The following is a 19,500-nucleotide window of genomic DNA, read 5'->3' on the forward strand; positions in this document are numbered from 1 at the left end:
TTACTAAGTGTCTGGCAGAGAGTAAGATACTGCCAGGCAGCAGATACTATTCAAAAGAGCACTTTACAACAACAGTCTAAGATAGGTATTATATTAAGTCTATTGCACAAATGAAAAAAAATGAGGTATAGAGATTTCTTTTAAAGATTTTATTTATTTATTTTTAGAGAGGGAAGGGAGGGAGAAAGAGAGAGAGAGAAACATCAATGTGTGGTGGCTGGGGGCCGTGGCCCGCAACCCAGGCATGTGCCCTGACTGGGAATCAAACCTGCGATGCTTTGGTTCACAGCCCGTGCTCAATCCACTGAGCTATGCCAGCCAGGTCAAGGTATAGAGATTTGAACTAACTTATCTTAGGTCTCAATGCTAGTCAACAGCAAAGCCAGCATTCAAATCCAGTCAGTCTTGACTCCATATAAGCATTACTTTATAAAAGTGATTACTAAAGACACAAAAAAAGGACTTCCAGTTAAAGATGGCAGATGGAACAGATGTACACATTCCTCCTAAAACCACACTAAAATGACAAGAGAGGGATTCTTTAAAACCCCTCCCTCAAAGGCTCAGCGAATAGTAATTCCTGAGAGAAGGGTGAGGTTAAAAAGAGTTGAAGGGATGTGCAGGTGTGTAGCAGAGATTGGGTGCACAGAAGAAAAACCAAATCCATAGCAGGAAACCAATAGATGATGCCTAAAGCTACAGAACCAGGAAGTGGCAATATAGGGGCATTACCTCACACTACACGGAAGTAAACAGAAAATGAATCAGCCCTAAGGGAGATGGCAGTATGGAGGGAGGAATATGGAAGTCAGCTAGTTTTCAAAGTAAGTCTTACAGACTGCTGAATCTTCAAACCAAGTATAGCTCTGATAAAAATAAAATCTAAATTTAAAAGCCAAGACGTGAGGGGGAAAATCAAAGTCATTAAAAGCTAAAGATACACAAGTTTTAAAATATCCTTTTGCACCTATCTCAGACTAACCAAAAAATGCAATGGTATTAACTCAATGCTGACAACAATGTGCAAATCTGCAGTACCTTACATTTACAGTAGAATTATAAATGCATAAATCTTTCTGGAAAGCAATTTGATAATATGTATCAATAATCTTAAAAAGAGGCATATCCTTTACCTAACAATTCCACTGGTAGAGTTTTATGCCAATGAGATTATCAAATAAGCACAAGATTGTTTTTAATAGTAAAAATAGGAAAATGGGGATCTATAAATTTTTTATGTTTATTTAGTAAAAAATGTTTATGCCACTGCTTTTCTCAGTTAGACTATAAAGTGTTTCAATATGCTGTCCTTTGGGACATAGGTGGATATATAATAGAATGGTTCAATAAAATAACAAAAATACAGACTAGTTCAGATTTTCAGTGAACTAACGCAATCAGAAGTCTGGGATGATCAACTCAATTATATACATGATTCATTATCCCATTTTAGATTTATGAACCTTTGTCAGTTCCTTTTTCCTTCTTCTATTGACCAGCTTTAAAACATTACATTCACATTTTTACAGAAGGGAAGGGAAAGCAAACCAGCAGAAGTTAAACAAGGAAACCTGACTACTTACTGAGTTTCATTTCCATTTCAGAACAGCTAAGCATGAATTGCTGCAGTGATTAGGCCAATTAAATGGATGAGCATTTTCTATGAATGTATATTATACCAACAAGTCCTTTATTCCTGCTACTGGTTGTAGGAGTTGCAACTGTATTTCCAACTTAACAACTAAAAGTTTAAAAGAAAAAAGGCAAAAACTGGAAACTGTATGGAGTTGGGAAGTGAGGCAAAGTTTCCCAAGAAAACATCATTGTGACAAACTGGAAATGTAATGCTTTACACAAATCATCTCCAGCCTAGAGATTTCCAGAAAAGAAAACCCAACTATATAACAGAAGCTGTACTGGAACTGGATGAAACTGTATCCTAATTTTATGGGAGAAAGATGATATATTTTTATATGATTAGAATAGCTGACTTGACTCTAAATCAAACAAATGTCTATATCTTCAAATTTCTTTAGAAATTCCTTATCTTAGTATTTTTGTATAGGGAGAAAATTTTATAAATGTATTCTAAAAAGAGGGCTAGACCACCAACTTACACCATAAACAAAAATAAACTCAAGATAGAGAAAATACTTAAATATAAGTCATGACACCATAAAAGTCCTAGAGGAGAACATAGGCAGAAAAATTTCAGATATCCCATGCAGCAATATTTTCACCGATACATCCCCTAGAGCAAGGGATATAAAGGAAATAATACACAAATGAGACTACATCAAGTTAAAAAGCTTTTGTACAGCTACAGAAAACATCAACAAAATGAAAAGGGCACCAACCGTATGGGAAAATGTATCTGCCAATGATACTTCAGCCAAGGGTTTGATTTCCAAAATATATAAAGAACTCACATGACTTCACACCAGAAAGACAAACAACCCAATTAAAAAATGGGCAAAGAACCTGAACAGACACTTCTCCAAGAAGGACAGACAGAGGGCCCAGAGAGATATGAAAAGATGCTCAGCATCACTAGCCATAAGAGAGATGCAAATTAAAACCACAATGAGATACCACTTCACACTGGTCAGAATGGCCATCATAAACAAATCAACAACCAGTAAGTGCTGGTAAGACTGAGGAGAAAAGGGAACCCTAGTACACTGTTGGTGGGAATGCAGACTGGTGCAGCCTCTGTAGAAAACAGTATGGAATTTCCTCAAAAAACTAAAAATAGAACTGCCTTTTGACCTGGCAATTCCACTGCTAAGATTATACCTAAGAATCCTGAAATGGCAAGTCAAAAGAACCTATGCACCCCAATATTCATAGCAGCATTATTTACAATAGCCAAGTGCTGGAAACAGCCTAAGTGCCCATCAGTAACTGAGTGAATAAAACTAATTTTATAAAATACAGCCAACAAGAAGCATACAACCTGCTTCTTTAAAGCGACTAAATGGAAATACCAATCTTTTCAACACTGAGTTTAGAGACATTACTTAATATTCTGCATTGTGAAACAATCATCTTTAGAATAAGAAGTAGTATTCTTAAACAGAACTTGCTATCGTTAAATTATGTTTCATACTGTCTGCTCTATAGTTGAGTTTATTAAGAATTACACTCAACATTGTTCATGTGTCCTCTATACACGTGCCTTGAAAAAAAAATTGTTCAGGGTGATAGGTATATTTATTTTCTTGACATTTTTAATATTGATGGTGGTGTCACGGGCATATACATATCTCAGAATTTATCAAATTATACACTTAAACATGTGCATTTTATTGGATATCAATAATACCTCAATAAAGCTGTTAAAAATAAAAGAGGAAGAAAAGAATTATACTCAACACCAAATCATTATTATATGAAATAATAAAGGGATTTATTTAAGAAAAAGAAGATCAAATCTATGAACAATAAAATGGGAATAAACATATATCTGTCAACAACTAAATCTAAAAAACAAAAAAAGCAAACAAACAAAAAAAACAGAGACAGAATCATGGATACTGGGAGCATTTTAATGGTTGTCAGATGGGAGCAGGGTTTGGGGGCATGGGCAAAAAGGTGAGGGGATTAAGAAATACAAACAGGTAGTTAGTTACAGAATAGCCATGGGGATATAAAGCACAGTATAGGAAATGGAGTAGCCAAGGAACTTATGCACGTGACCCATGGATGTGAACAATGGTGGGGGGATTGCCTGAGGGAGTGGAGCTTATGGGGTGGGGAGGGGAAAGGGAGAAAAATTGGTACAACTGTAACAGCACAATCAATAAAATATAAATTAAAAAAAATTTAAAAAATAATTACTCTCAAGTACTCCCTTTGGTTTCATTCTAATTGTTTATTTAGAAATTCCATTGCAAAAACAAAGAGTCTGCCCTAAAACACTGACCACAGGGATATCAGCAGCTGTCTCATGTCTGTGTGCAAGCGTGCACGAAGTTCCAGGCACCTACTAAACAATGACAGCTGTGTTACTCGGTACTTACATCACACGCCATTATCAAATTTAAAAAACCTATTACATTATTCAAGCCAAATTAAATCAAATTATTTTTTACTTTATATCTACCACAATAAGGCATCAAAGTTTAAGAGGTGAATTTTAAAAAGCAAGAATAAGAAGATATTTGGATTAAATAATACTCAATAATATAAGAAAACATCTCTGGGCCCAAATTTATGTAAGAAAATGACACATATAGCATTTCAAGAAGCATTTTACAATGTTTTAAGAAGATCTCTAATTTAAGTAAACATAAGAACTGTTAAAAATCAAGTATCCTCCTGAATTACATTTTAAAAGCAGGCATTGTCACTCAGTATTACTCAATCAACCCCAAATTCTAATGAACAATTCATCCAAAGTTGTTAAGTTTCAAATTCAATCCAATAAAACAAGATCAACAGCAGAACATTTTTTCCTGGTGTACATTTTGAAGGAAGAACTTTAAATATACGTATCAACAATTATAATTTAAAAATTACTTTACCCTTTGTTAGATACCCAGGCTGGCCTTGGGAATTAACAACAGCTTCAGTCCTCATAGAGTAAGCTTATCTATTCCAAGATTTCATTATTATTTTACAGTTCTCAAGCACACCAAGGATGTTAGGTGATACCCTCACACATTCTGCAACAAACTGAAACAGAAAAATAGAAGGCAGCTCTACTTTAAACTACTGGTGAAACAAGCACAAGAAAGGAGACGTTTGAGATACATTCTGAGGGAGAAAAAAGACTTAGCTGTGGTTACATGGACTATAGATATTCAAACAAAGATGGTATTTGTTGAGGGTAAAAACATGTCTTTCAGGCTAGATCCCAAGTATGAACCGCACCAGCCTACACCCAGCATTCCAGCTAGTAACAAACAAGGACTTTAAGCAGGCAGCTTCAGAATAAGCCTTACTCTTGTACTTCAAAATTAGCCACACTCTTATTTATTAATTTTAATAATGTATGTCATGGAGCAACAAAGAAAATGTTTATTTAAAACAGTAAAGCTAAGTAGGAATACCTGTCTCCTCAAATATATTTTATATCATAGCATAATTTTAATGATAATTTTTAATGTGAAAACTGCTCCTGTTTCAGACACTAAGCAAATACATGCTAAGTTTCGGAAGGTTTTTAGAAATTCTTAACATACCACACATAGACAAATGAAACAAATGTTTTGTGTAACAATATGTATAATTACTGCAGGATGGCACTGTGAAAATTTCTATTCTATTTATTCTTTCCTTCTTCTCCTTATTGCTTCCTTCTTTTCTTCTTTTAAAAGGGTAAGGACCTACAATTTGGAAATCACTTTGCAAAATATCTCACAAGCTTAGAGAGAAGGGAAAATGTCAAGTCATATACCAAGGAATGAGAATGAGGCTGGCATCAAACTTCTTATCAGCTAGAAGATAATGAAGCACTATGTCAAAATTCTGAGAAAAGATTATCATGAACTGGGGATTCTATACCAAATCAATTAATTACTATCAATTAATTACTATCAATTACTATCAATTAAGCATGAGGGAAAAATAAAAGCATTTTTAAATATCTCAAAATACGGTGAGCTGAAGAATGTCTACAACAAATATCCACAACTGAATCTCTGAAACATGTCAATGTACCTTATATGGCAAAGGAATCTGCAGATATGTGTAAGAAGGGATCTTGAGATGGGGAGATTATCCTGGATCATGCAGGTAGCACCAATGTAATTACAAGGCACCTTATAAAAGGGACACAAGAAGGTCAATCAGCCTCCACAGAGCTCTCTTCTCAACTAGGCCCCAACCTAGGTCTCCCATCGTATATTCCACCTTCCTAGCCCAGTTGTATCAAGAACCCTGCTAAATTAGTGAGAGATAGCCCTCCAATCCCAACCCCAACTTCTGATAGCTGATCACCTTTGACATCTGGTCAGATTCCTCACCCAATACCCTTAATATCTGATCACCTTGGCCTGCCTTTACTAGGAATCCTGTTAAGTCATTTTAGCAATAAGCCCCCTACCCTTGATGTCTCCTCTTAGTAATTTTGTATCCACCAAACTCTTCACTCTGCTTGTTGGCTATAAATCCCCACTTGTGCTTAATGTATTTGGAGTTGAACCCAATCTCTCTCCCCTGTTATGATAGTCTTGACACCTACTGTAATAGTCCTGGATAAAGATTTCTTTACTGTTAACAAGTGTCATAATAATTTTTTATTTAACAGAATGAAAAAGAGGTGTAGATACAGGATCCATGAAATCTCAGGAAGCTAAAATTAGACATTTCCTGATGTGTCATTGCCTGGAAAACAACTAACCTACATTAGACTAGAGGATACAAAGTGTCTTCAATAAGAAAGTGGATTCTAGGCAACTTAGAGATCATGGATTTTATTAGCAAATACAGTAAAATCTTACATGTAAAAGATACCTAAAAAGAGGGTAAGAGCCTATCAGAAGTATGGTAACAAGCAAAGTAGAGTGTTAAATCAGTCAAATATGAAGTAATGTACAAAGGGAGATTGGCTGTGAATTTGATGGCCTATGGAAAAAGTGAGTTCATTTGACCTTGATACTTTCCATATTAGGATTATATTTCCTCCTACATACCTCATCATATTTCAGATTGAAGTAAATGACATTGACATTATTATGATTGCATAAGAATTTTAATTGGCTTTTAATGTTCATAATCAGTGTAGACAAAGTATCTAAAACTAAACTCTGATCTGCACACACACCATTCCAAACCTAATCCCTCATCCCAGACACAGCTACTCTTACCTACCAAAAGTACTCTACGCACCCTACAAGAATCTGCATGTATGCATGCACACTCACATATACTTAAATCTCTCTTTCCTACTCAAAATCTAGAATCATCTTATAAGTAATCCAACACCTCGCTCTCTTTTGTTTAACAGTACATCTTGGCGACTGGGTTATCAACATCTACAGATCTCCCCAGTGGTGTGCCAATAAAAGTTTAGCAACCATTTCTTGGAGGCAAGAAGTAGAGGCTGTGAGCCCAGGTTCGTGGCATCTGCCAGTTTCCACGCTGGATACTCCTACTATGGTGGCCGATATCAAGCTACCAAGGTGATGTCACTGAACACAGAGTTCAGGTTGGCTCAAATACATCAGTGCATCTACCTCAACCTTCTTAATAGCTGTCAAGTTTCCTAATACATTATCATAATTTATTCAACCAATCCTCTCTTAGGAAATTGAACTGGAATAAACTGAGAAAGTTAATTCGTAATAGGAGTTAAGTGAAACATCAGGAGGTAAAGAGACTAATAGTCAATAGTGACCAAAGAGGCAAGCTGAAAAAATGAAAGAGCAAAAACTACTGGTAACCTAAGAAAAAAGCAGCTGCTGCAGAGAGGAAAAGCAGAGTCATCATCAGGAAGGCCTCTTAGCCTTAAAAACAGCCAGGCCGCCCCTGAAGGGCCTTCATGCCTCAGCTCCTGATAGCTTTCACTTCAAGTTCAATGTATTGATATGGCCCATGCTTTTTTTCCTGAAGTAATCTGAATAAGTTACTCATGTCTAGGATTTGAGTTCCTTACTTCCATTTCATCTCCTAACCAAAAGAGTGTCTATGAATCAACGGTGCTTAAGCAATGGTTTCAGTTATTTGAATTGCCCCCTCAGTATAACACTAAGATACATCAAGAATAAAGATTCTTTTAATAGTAAAATCTTAACAGGAACCACTGCTAAAACTTCAGCATTTATTTTGTTGTGCTCTAGATTCAGGCTGGAAAGAATGCTTATTGGAGGAAGAAGCAGAATTAACTGCAAAATACAACTAACAAACAAAATAAAGGAAAATGCATCAGTCATAAGGGAACATAAATTCTGCTTATTTTAACAGGTCATTCTGTGAGAGATGAAGTTAAATATGGACACCTGAAAGTTACATATAGCTGCCCTCCCCACAAGAAAACTTAGTTTTAAATAGCATCTGGGGATACTGAGGTAGCCTATATCAAAAGCACCATCTGTGATCCTGTGAATAGAACTGATCCAGAATCACCTGTCCCTTTTATCCCCTCCATTGAGTTGGGGGGAGGGAGGAAGTCTATAATCCAATACTCCATTGCATTCCAGCCCAGTCCCGTTTCCATCTCTCATAACTCTGTGAATTCCATGTTAAACAAATGCCTTATCAAAACATGCACAACCTCAAAACCCCATTTATCTCCTTCCTTCCCCAACAGTGTAATCATCTTAGAAAAATCATCTGGCTTCCTTCCGTCCTTCTCATGTTCACCTGGGAACAACACAAAGACAGAAGATTCTGGCCAGAGCTGCAATTATGAAAATAGTACAAATGATCACGATCAAGAACAGAACAACCAAAAACTGAGAGCTAGAGGCATGAAAGAACCAATGCCATAAATTCAAAAGTCCTCAAAAATGCCCAGATTTCCTCTTCAGAAGAGCCAAACAAGTATCCATATACAACTTCATATTCCTCTGGTTTAGTATGCATCATCCAATAAAAATAAAAGTGGTCAAAATAAATAACCTTAAATGCTCTTCAATTTTAGCTTTTATTTTAATTATCAGTATAAATATGACTTATACCTCTCCATTCAAAATATTTCCAATATATCATTATCAGCAGTCTATCAACATTTTATATCACGTTTTAAATGAATAGTGTTTAAGTTTTTAAGCAAGAAGGGTGAATGGGGTTGAAGAGAGATATAGTAAAGTTCTCTTAGCATGATTTCTCCCCTTCCCCCAGTGACCCCCAGGACCTCTGCAGAACTGCTAGCGCTGCACAGGCCAAGCAAGGAAGTTGTACCCACCTTCCTTCTTTTGTTACTACATGTGTAATCTACTGCTCAAATGATTTCTCTTCCATCAGTTTCCCAACTGCCATCTTAACCTCCCTTTCATAGAGTACCCCCCTAAGTTCTCCAGGTCCTTCTTTTCCTTTTATAAATAAAAAGATCAACACTTTAAAATGGGTAGGTTGTTTGTTCCATCTGTAAGCATATATTTTAAGATGTTGAAGAATAGGATACATCTCCAATATTTAAAACATAGAACACTCAGAATCAGGTAGATATTTAATATTTGTATAACTAACAACATATTTTAAATTGTAGTTTTAACAATTCCTGAGTAATCTTCTATTAATTGTTTCCTAATTTCTATAAACGTACAATTTAAGTCCTAGAAACAATTCCTGACAAAAATTCATCATAAGAAAGATGATCTTTTTCCTCAAACAATCATAAACTGTAGACTGTTTCTACATGATCCTCCTTACCACTGCCCATTGCCATCACAGTAGAACTGACCAGCTCCTGCTTCTTTGATTCACTGTATTTCCAATCTAGTACTCAGTATATTTTATTTAGTATTTAATATCACATCTCTTCTATTTAACTGTAATTTCCATGAACAAAGGATGGTATCTCATTCATTTTGGTATCTCTAGAATCTATCATAACACCTACCACATGGTAGCTGCTCACCAAATATTTCTGAAAGGATAAGAAAAATTACCTAAAATTAACTACTAATCTGAATTATTCAACCAAGTAAGTACTTAATATATCAATTTGTTTTTAAAATTATTCTCTTTCAATCCAGTGATCCCACTGCTGGGAATATACCCTAAGAATCCTGAAACACCAATTCAAAAGAACCTATGCACCCCTATGTGTGGGTTGTTTACAATAGCCAAGTGCTGGAAACAGTCTAAGTGCCCATTAGAAAATGAGTGGATCAAAAACTGTGGTACATTTACACAATGGAATATTACACAGCAGAAAGAAAAAAGGAACTCCTAGCCTTCAGGACAGCATGGATGGTACTAGACAATATTAAGCTACATGAAACAAGCCAGGCAGTGACAGACAAATACCATATGATCTCACCTATAAGTGGAACCTAATCAACAAAACAAACAAATGAGCAAAATAGAACCAGAGACTTGGAAATAAAGAACAAACTGACAGTGACCAGTGGGGAGAGAGGGGGAAACAGGGAAAGAAGGGGAAGGGGTAAGCCAAGGAACACAAATAGAGGACTCATAGGCATGGACAATGGGTGAGGTGGTATTGACTGTGGGAATGGGGGGATAGGGCAGGGGAGAGCAATGGGAAAAAATGTGTGACAACTGTAACTGAACAACAATAAAAAAAGATTACAAGGCAAATTAAATTTACAAGCAATTTTCCAGATACATCTTCACTGCAAAAAGTACACTTTGCTAAAAACTCTCAGGTTTCTCATATATTTTACTCTGTTTTTAAAAATTTTATTTCAAGATAGCATTTAAGATTTTGTGGAGTCTAAAATTCAAACATGAGAAGTCACAATCTATTTCTGATTAACACTTCTGATTATTTACTAATCTTTCATATCCTTTAAGAAATGAATGGATGGATTCATGAAAGGGCAGACAGACAGATATCAATGAATAAATGTATGGCAGGGCCTCTTAAAAGATTAAGGAAACCAGAAACTTGTTTGCTATGTCTGTGTTCCAATCTACTCTTCTCCACATGCTTTCCCTTCATCTAGTTCCTAATCTACTCGCAGAAGTTCACAGTCTCACCTTCCTTTCTGGAAGGTCATGTTGACTCGGCTGTGTGTGCTTCTATCATGCTCCTAGTCTGCGTGGAAGGATTTCAGCTAGGGTAACAACTCCGGAACTCTCTTCCCACTCTTCCCTTACTCCTCTCCTGGGGGCAAAACTTCTGGGGTTGAGGAGTATGAAAGAAGCACCTGAGCAGGGCTGGCTAAACTCCTGCTTTTCTCATCCACCCTGTCCCTGGTGATGCCCTCTGATCTGTTCTCCATGCAGGAAGGTACCTTTCCTGAGCAGAGGCCTGGGGTGGCTGGGCTGTGCTAGTCACCCCAGGGGTAAGTCTGTGTAAGTCAAGATGAGCTAATAAACCCTTTCACTTCAGATCTAATGCCATGCATCCTGCAAACAACCAAGAGGAGTCATTCTGATCTCCATCTGTCAGTCTCCTGTGTCCTACTTCTCAAAAAGAATAATATCACTACTGGTTCCCTAGACTCCCAATCAGACTAGTAACTCCTACGTTTATGTATAAAATGATTCACAGAGAAAAAAGATATGAAGTGATATAATATTATTTAAATAAATACTATTACTACTGTTGAGAAACATAATTACTGGTTATTGAATATGACTGTAATTCCCATTTTGGGGGCAGGATTGAATGACAAAATTGCCAACAACAGATACTTAGAACCCAAACAAGCATATGAGTCATTTTACTCACATCCGCCTACACTTGCTGGCAAACTCAAGATTATACCTTAGCTGCGTTTCCACCAATATGATCATTTTAATAGATGACACAGACTGGTTTGTAACAACTCCATATTTGTGGATACTTTATAACCTGTTTAGCTAGCATTTACTGTGTGCCAGACACCACGTTGGGCATTTACTATACATAATCCCACATAATCCTCACAGCAAACCACCTACTCTGTCAGTTTTATGACTATCTCCAGTTTATGTATGGGGAGCTAAAGTGTAGAGAAATTAAATCATTCAGGCCCAATGGTAAATAAGTGGCAGAGCAGGACTTAAAAGGTCAGGCTTTCTCACTTCAAAGCCCTGTTTCTAACCATTAAGCTATCTTTCTGAAGTTTAAGTGGATGATCCTTTTATATTTTCTTACTTCTGCTAGTCCTTATTTTTTTTCTTAGAAACAAATCTGATTCTTATGAATTCTTTAACAGTTGTGTTTTCTGGCTTCCAGTAGCTTTCCAATCTTATCCCACTAATTTGTCAATTATTTGTGCAAAATGGAGACCAGTGGTATTGTAGAGGATCCAAGAACCATCAACATGAAATATTTCTTGTGACTGTGAGCAACTGTACTGCTTCTGTTATGCTTTAAGTTATGTATTTTAGAAGAAAAACAGGAAATAACTGAAGAACATTAAAAAACTGATATAATATTTACCAAATGGATACTGATGTTAACTTGACTAAAATCCTTTATGCTCTTACTTGATAATAAATCAAATGTGGTCATGATTAAATTCCATTATATAGAAAGAATTCTGTTGAATCCACATCATTTACTTAACTTTCACAACTCTTTCAGCTCATTTAGAATTGTAAGCACGTACAGTTATATTCATTACAATAAAAGTTTGTGTTGAATTCAGCCCAAGTGGTTGAAGAAATGATACAATTATAGCAAATTCTTATAGACCACATATAAGACAAAGTGATGAGAGAATTCACAGACTACCCAACCTAACAGTAAATAACTAATTCCACAGGTAGTTTGGCAGACCCTATCCTCAACCCAATGGTAACTTTTTAACTCTCTGAATTAAAAAATGATACACAAATACCAAAATGTGCCTAAAATGGCATACAAAAGCAAAAACTAAGTATTACCTACAACAACTGAATAGCACACAGGAAGAATTATATTAATACATAAACAAAAGTATGAGCTATGTAAGTATTACTTGGCCCCTAAATGCTGTTAGGTTTAAATTGAATCAGCAGGCCATCAAAAGCCAGCAATTTAGGATCTAATAAATACAAGTGCTCATATCACACTGAAACTATCATTCATTCAATCATTTTAAAAAGCAGGAGAAGAAGTGCCCTAAGCTCCAAGCACAGTACCACATAATTCTCACAACATGTAGTTGTATTCAACACATCTCACCAAACAAATCCTAAGAACATTATAAGTATCTCACATATGTATGTGTGTTTAATATGATATATATTCTTTGATACGTATTCTTTACATTCTGTTACCATTAACTGTGCCAACAATGTTCTGTTAGGGTAACCTGGATAAGACTTATTTTATACTAACAAATATCAAAAGTGCTACACATATATGAGTCTAGATGAATTAAGTACCAATTAGGCAGCTGGGCTCCTAAATCATAGCTAGCATTTACTCTGCACAACATAAATGTTTTTATGTATTATTTTATTTAATGTCCTCATATTAAAACTATGAGGTAGCTATCATTGTTGTTCATTTAACAGATGAGAAACCTATTAAGTTAATTAACTAGCAAAGATCACACAGCTTTGAAGGTTAGACGTGGTATCTGTGACAAGGCAATAAGGCTCCAGAGTGCCTTTGAAAAAATAAAATGGCAAGCAAATGCACAAAAGTTTAACAAAAGAATCTGTCAACAGGTATCCTCAAAGTAGCATTAAATAAGGGAAAGAGGCCAGTGAAATGCTCACTGGTCAACAGGAAGCCAAGGAGATGTTTCTGAATAGAAAAGAGGTCAAAAAAACTATAGAGAAAATGAAGGATACTCAGGAAGGAAGAATAGTCTGCTTATTAACAGCTCACATTTTGTTGAGCTGTTATTAACCATCAGGCACTATGCTAGGTACATACCTTATCTCATACTCAAATAAGCCTCAAATAAGCCTATTATTATTAACATTTTTCAGATGTGAAAAATGAAACAAAGTCAAGCAACTTATCCAAGGCTACATTTGAGTCAGAGCCTCAATTCAAACCCACATCCGGAAGGCTCCAAAGCCTGTCCTCTTGCCCACTATGTTACAAAAAGTGAAACAGAGAGAAAGAAAGAAGGAGAGAAATGTGTCTGTGTACCTCTAAATTCATAAGGCACAAGGCCCAACCACTGATGCACAGTGACCAGGAAGTAGGTGAGTGGAGTTCTGTGTGCTGAAACCCCCATGTGCTGGTTGTTTCCTCCAGCAAAATGAAAAACCTTCCAAGATCTGCAGATGATGACTTCCCATATTACTTGTTCCTGTACATTTTCAGATACCCACATTCCCAAGGTTTTACTCCACTGATACCATAAAGCTGCCATAGAGTTTCAGGATATAAAACAGACTTTAATAGTATCTGATTATTATAAACAAGTAAGCAAATTTTTCCAAATGTTACACTGGGACAACTAAAGACTGTTTTCATATACGACTAGATATAATTAAGCTGCTTTTTTTTATGCTGTACCAGTTATCAACTGCCAAGCCCTGAGCAAACAGAAACACGAGCTCCCCACCAGTGGATTTCAGTCTTTGACTTATACTCTCTATTACGTATAACCCAATTCTACTGTCATTTTTTCAAACCCTTTTAAAACACATATTTTTTCTATATACAACACATACGTTCTTCGGAGTGAAAATTCATTAACTCTAAAGTATATCAAACTTTAAAAAAACACTACAACCAGCAGTTTGTTAACATATAAATACTGTACAAAGACTTGAGGATTTTCCTGACAAAGAAATCTTAATAAAGCAACATCAATATTGTTCTCAAAAGCTAAAGGAATGGGGAACAAATTTATTACATCATTGCCTCAATGGAGGAACAGCTTTTCACGCAGCATCCACTTACTAACATTATTGTGTCAGTTCAATTTGAATATCATCTTGGAACATAAATGTGCATAATTTAAAGAAAGAGTAGACACCTCCACAAATCCTTAGCTCTTGACTTATACAAATGTCAAATATAAGAGAAAGAATTTTAACCTGAGTTAGAAAAAAATCAGCTCTGTAGCATATTAATATTACAGTATCTTCTAGGACCAAGGAACAAGTCTTCTTCACTTCTGGCATTTTGTTGGTCACCAGAGGGGTAGGTAGTCAAGTTTCTTTAGCTTTATACGGAGACAACATTTGAAAAATAATTCTATAATTGGCCACAACTGTTGTAGTCCTGTGTTAATCCAGCAGCAATGGAGGGCCAACACAAGTTCAGCACCCTGCCATGGAAATGGATGATCAGGGAACCTGCCCAAGGTGGCCAGGATTTCAAACACCACACTGTGGTAAGAGCTTCAAGAGAAGTTCATTCAGTATGCTGTGGGAACATGACAGGGAGAAATGGGTTCTGGTTGGGAAAGTCAGGAAAGACCTGAAAAAGGTGAACTTTAATTTGACATCCCGGCTGGATTTGACAATGTAAAATATTTCCTTAGTCTTAAAATTCACTGTCTAAATCATACAACTTTCCCTTACTTCTATTTCCCTTGGTAGTTTCCTCAATATTCTGTGTTAATTCCTTCCTTTCTGCTTATTCTTTTAATATGAGTTTGCTAGGATTTGCTCTCTCAGAGTTGCCCTCATCTCACCCTCGTCATTTGAAAATTTCAACACTGGAGCAACTCCTGAAGGTCATGACATGTAGCAATCGGCAGTCTTCCTGAGGCATGAATTTGAACCATGGACTGTGTGTATGAAAGCAGGCCACCTGCCTAATGAAGGAGCCTAGCTGCCTAGTCTGTACGTATCAAAGTAGCTTTGTTTTTCTCTACTCATTATCAAAAACATACTAAATCCCATGATTAGAGTGAAACAAAACACAGCAAAGCATACAATGTAATGCCCTCAAAAGAAAACAATTAATACGTTCTAAGCAGTTCTGAATTGAGGGATTTGCTAAGGTCAGGGATCTGGGCCCAGGATCCCAAGGACACCAGATGGCCAGAAGAAACACCAGATAAGCCAACCACAAGAATGTCACCACCCCTTCACTCCATGCTCAAAAAATGCAGAACTGTATCTCCCTCCTAACTGTTGCTTCTCCTACCCTGACACGGGAAATTCCACACACCCACCTTTTTCAAAAGGCCCACCTTTTCATGAAAATCAGCTTATAAAAACAGCCAAGCAGAGCCAGCACTGTGTGCTTGACAAGCATAAGCCTAATGAAATCTGTCTGTAAATTTCTCTGGGGTTTCTTCTTGATTTTCATTTTGGGGAAACCAAGAACCTCAAAGCCATTAACAACACAATGTAAACCCTCTAGGTGTGCTCTACAGAGGTCTTAAATGATGGCTACCACCACAACTGTGACATCCAAAAACTAAAGTTACTCCAATATCAAACAATAAAACAATAAATCAAATAATATGGAAAACAAAACAAACAAAAAAAACAGATGAGCAGAGAAAAGACTCATTCCCTTAAGATCAAGAACAAGACAAATGGACAAGAAGGTCATCCACTTTCACCACTTTTATTCAACATCATTCTAGAAGTTCTAGCCATAGGGATCAGATAAGAAAAGAAATAAATGGAATCTAAATTGAGAAGGAGGAAGTAAAACTGTCATTGTTTGCAGACATGATAGTATACATAGAAAACCCTATAGTCTCTACCAAAAAACTACTTGACCTAATAAGTGAATTTGGCAAAGTCGCTGGATACAAAGTCAATATTCATAAATTGATGGCATTTTTGTACACCAACAATGAACTATCAGAAAGAGGAACTAGGAAAAAAAATCCCATTTACTATAGCAACTAGAAAAAAAAAGTACCTAGAGATAAAGTTAACCAGGAAGATAAAAGACCTATGCTCAGAAAACTACAGAACACTGAAGAAAAAAATTAAGATACGAAAAAATGGAAGCATAACCCTGTTCATAGATTGGAAGAATTAACATCATTAAAATGTGCATACTACCCAAACCGATCTACAGATTCAATGCAATCCCTAACAAAATATCAATAGCATATTTCACTGATCTAGAACAAATAGTCCAAAAGATTTATGTGGAACCAAAAAAGACCCCCAAAGAGCCTCAGCAATCTTGAGAAAGAAGAACAAAGTAGGAGGTATCACGATACCTGATATAAATCTTTATTACAAGGCCACTATAATAAAAACAGCCTGGTACTGGTGTAAAAACAGACACATAGATAAATGGAACCGAATAAGAGAGCCCAGATATAAACCCATGTCTCTATGGTTAATTAATATTTGCCAAAGGGGGCACGAGCATACAATGGGGTAAAAATGGCCTCTTCAATAAATGGTGCTGGAAGAACTAGACTGGTACATGCAAAAAAAATGAAACCATACCACCAATTGACACCATACACCAGAATAAACTCAAAATGGATAATAGACTTAAATATAAGTCATGGTACCATAAAAGTCCTAGCAGAAAACATAAGCAGGAAAATTTCAGATATCCTACACAGCAATATTTTTGCTGATATATCTCCTAGGGCAAGGAAAAAAGAAACAAATAGGACTACATCAAATTAAAAAGCTTCTGCATGGCTAAAGAAATCATCAAAATGAAAAGGGAACTGACTGTATGGGAAAACACATTTGCCAATGGTATACTGAACAAGGGTTGAATCTCCAAAATATATAAAGAACTCATCCAACTCAATACCAGAAAGACAAAAAACCCAATTAAAAAATGGGCAAAGGATCTGAATAGACACCTCTCTAAGGAGGACATACAGAGGGTCCATAGGCATATGAAAAGATGCACAACATCACTAGTCATCAGAGAGATGCAAATTAAAACCACAATGAAATATCACCTCACTCCTCTCGGAATGACTATCATTAAAAAATCAACAAACAACAAGTGTTGGTGAGGCTGTAGAGAAAAGGGAACCCTCATGCACTGTTGGTGGGAATGCAGACTGGTAAAGCTATTATGGAAAACAGTATGGAATTTCCTCAAAAAATTAAACATGGAACTGCCTTTTGACCCAGCAATTCCACTGCTGGGACTGTACCTGAAGAATCCTGAAATACCAATTCAAAAGAACCTATGCACCCCTATATTCATAGCAGCACTATTCACAACAGCCAAGTGCTAGAAGCAGCCTAAGTGCCCATCAGTAAATGAGTGGACCAAAAAACTGGTACATTTATTCAATGGAACACTACGTAGCAGAAAGAAAGAACTCCTACCTTTTGCAATAGCATGGATGGAACTGGAGAATATTATGCTAAGTGAAATAAGCCAGATGCCATGTGTTCTTACTAATAAGAGGAATCTATGAACAAAGTAAACTAATGAGCAAAACAGAACTAGAGATGTGGAAACATAGAAGAGATGATAGTGGCCACAGTGCAAGTAGGAGGGGGATGATGGTGGAAAGAAGGGGAAGGGACTGGCTAAAAAGCATATATGAATGACCCATGGACATAAGCAACCCTGTGGGGACTGACTGAGGAAGCAGGGAGCAGGTTGGGCGGAGGAAGGCAAAGGGAGAAAAATTGCAACAGCTGTAATAGAATAACAATTTAAAAAAAGGAAAAAAGACCAGAATAAAATGCTCCAAAATGTTAACAAATATTTTAACTTCCAAGAGGAGAAAATATGGTTAATTTTATTTTCTTCCTACAATGTCATATTTTTTGAATGATCAATAAAATGCACATATTAATTTTATTATAAAATATGTTTAAAAATACAAGGACAGATCACATTGATACCGTAAGTTACAAAATTTTTGTAAAAAATTTCCAGACACATTTTTAAGCTTTTGTAAATAAAAAGCTGAAAAACAAACTTGCTCCCCAGTGTTATATAAGGTTTTTATAGCAAGTTACAAAACAATTTTTGGAAAAAAAAAAGTCATCTACAGTCATCAAAAGAATTTTGCCCTATCTCCATGGATACCTAAAAATTTCATTTGGAATACCTATTAATCAGTCATATAAGTGAATGAAGATCAGATTAAGAGTATAAAGACCATTTTCAACAGTATGGAGGGACCTAGAGGGTATTATGCTAAGTGAAATAAATCAGTCAGAGAAAGACAAATATCACAATTTGTCACTTACATGTGGAATCTAAAGAACAATAAAAAGGAACAAACAAAACAGAAACAGGCTCATATATACAGAGAACAGACTGACAGTTGCCAGAAGATGGGAATGGGAGTATGTGGCACTGGGTGAAAAAGGTGAAGGGATTAAGGAGTACAGATTGGTAGTTACAAAATAAGTCATGGGGATGCTTAGTACAGCATAGGAAATATTGTCAATAATATAGTATATTATGTAGGGTGCCAGTTGGGTACTGGAAATATCAGGGGCAATAGTTTATAAAGCACATGATTGTCTAACAAATGAACAACTGAAACTAACAAAAATAATATTGGATGTAAAAAAAGAATATAAAAGACAAGCTTTCCCTTGGAAAGATGAGATGGCTCAAATTTTCTGATCTTCATTAATTCAAAACTATTCAGGATCATTTATTGCCACTGTTCCTAGCTACTGCAAATATGCATAAAACTAAGTTCCTCAAAAAGATCAGTCTCCTGAGGCAGACACATGAAGAATCAACTATAAATAATGTAATAAATAACCCTTAGTAAAGGCTTTTTAAAATACTATGGAAAAGCTAATAAAAAAGAAGCAAAGTCAGGAAAAGACTTCACCTGCAAGGCAACATTTGAGCCAGGCCTTTAAAAATGGTAGAAATGCACCATTTGAATAGAAAAAGCCACAATGTCTTCATGAAAAGCTAGGGTCTGCAGCAACAGGTACATCTATTTCAACAGCACTCTTCTCAATAGTCACATTGGGTAGAGAAGACAGGTCTCAAAATTACACCATTTCTCCTTCCCCTCCTTTTGTTTCAATATTATCCCACTCACCACAACTGGAATAGAAGGTAATCCCTTGAAGCAAAAGTTAAGTGTATGCAAG

The 19,500-nt window shown here is 36.1% G+C and overlaps 1 protein-coding gene across 3 annotated transcripts in view; it reads right to left on the reverse strand.

Moving 5' to 3' along the window:
* Positions 1-19,500, reverse strand: part of USP6NL (USP6 N-terminal like) — a 186,513-nt gene that overhangs the window by 72,094 nt on the left and 94,919 nt on the right. Inside the window, exon 1 of one of the 3 annotated variants that reach the window (XM_045857891.1) lies at positions 4,527-4,658. The exons of the other annotated variants lie outside the window; for them this stretch is intronic. Coding sequence (XP_045713847.1) covers positions 4,527-4,581 — 55 coding nt within the window. The 5' untranslated portion in view covers positions 4,582-4,658. Of the gene's footprint in view, positions 1-4,526; positions 4,659-19,500 lie in introns of those variants that run through there. 3 annotated transcript variants of the gene reach the window in all.

Source organism: Phyllostomus hastatus, unplaced genomic scaffold, assembly GCF_019186645.2.
Source record: "Phyllostomus hastatus isolate PE091 unplaced genomic scaffold, TTU_PhHast_1.1 phas_scaffold_1674, whole genome shotgun sequence".
In the NCBI taxonomy this organism is placed as follows: Eukaryota; Metazoa; Chordata; class Mammalia; order Chiroptera; family Phyllostomidae; genus Phyllostomus; species Phyllostomus hastatus.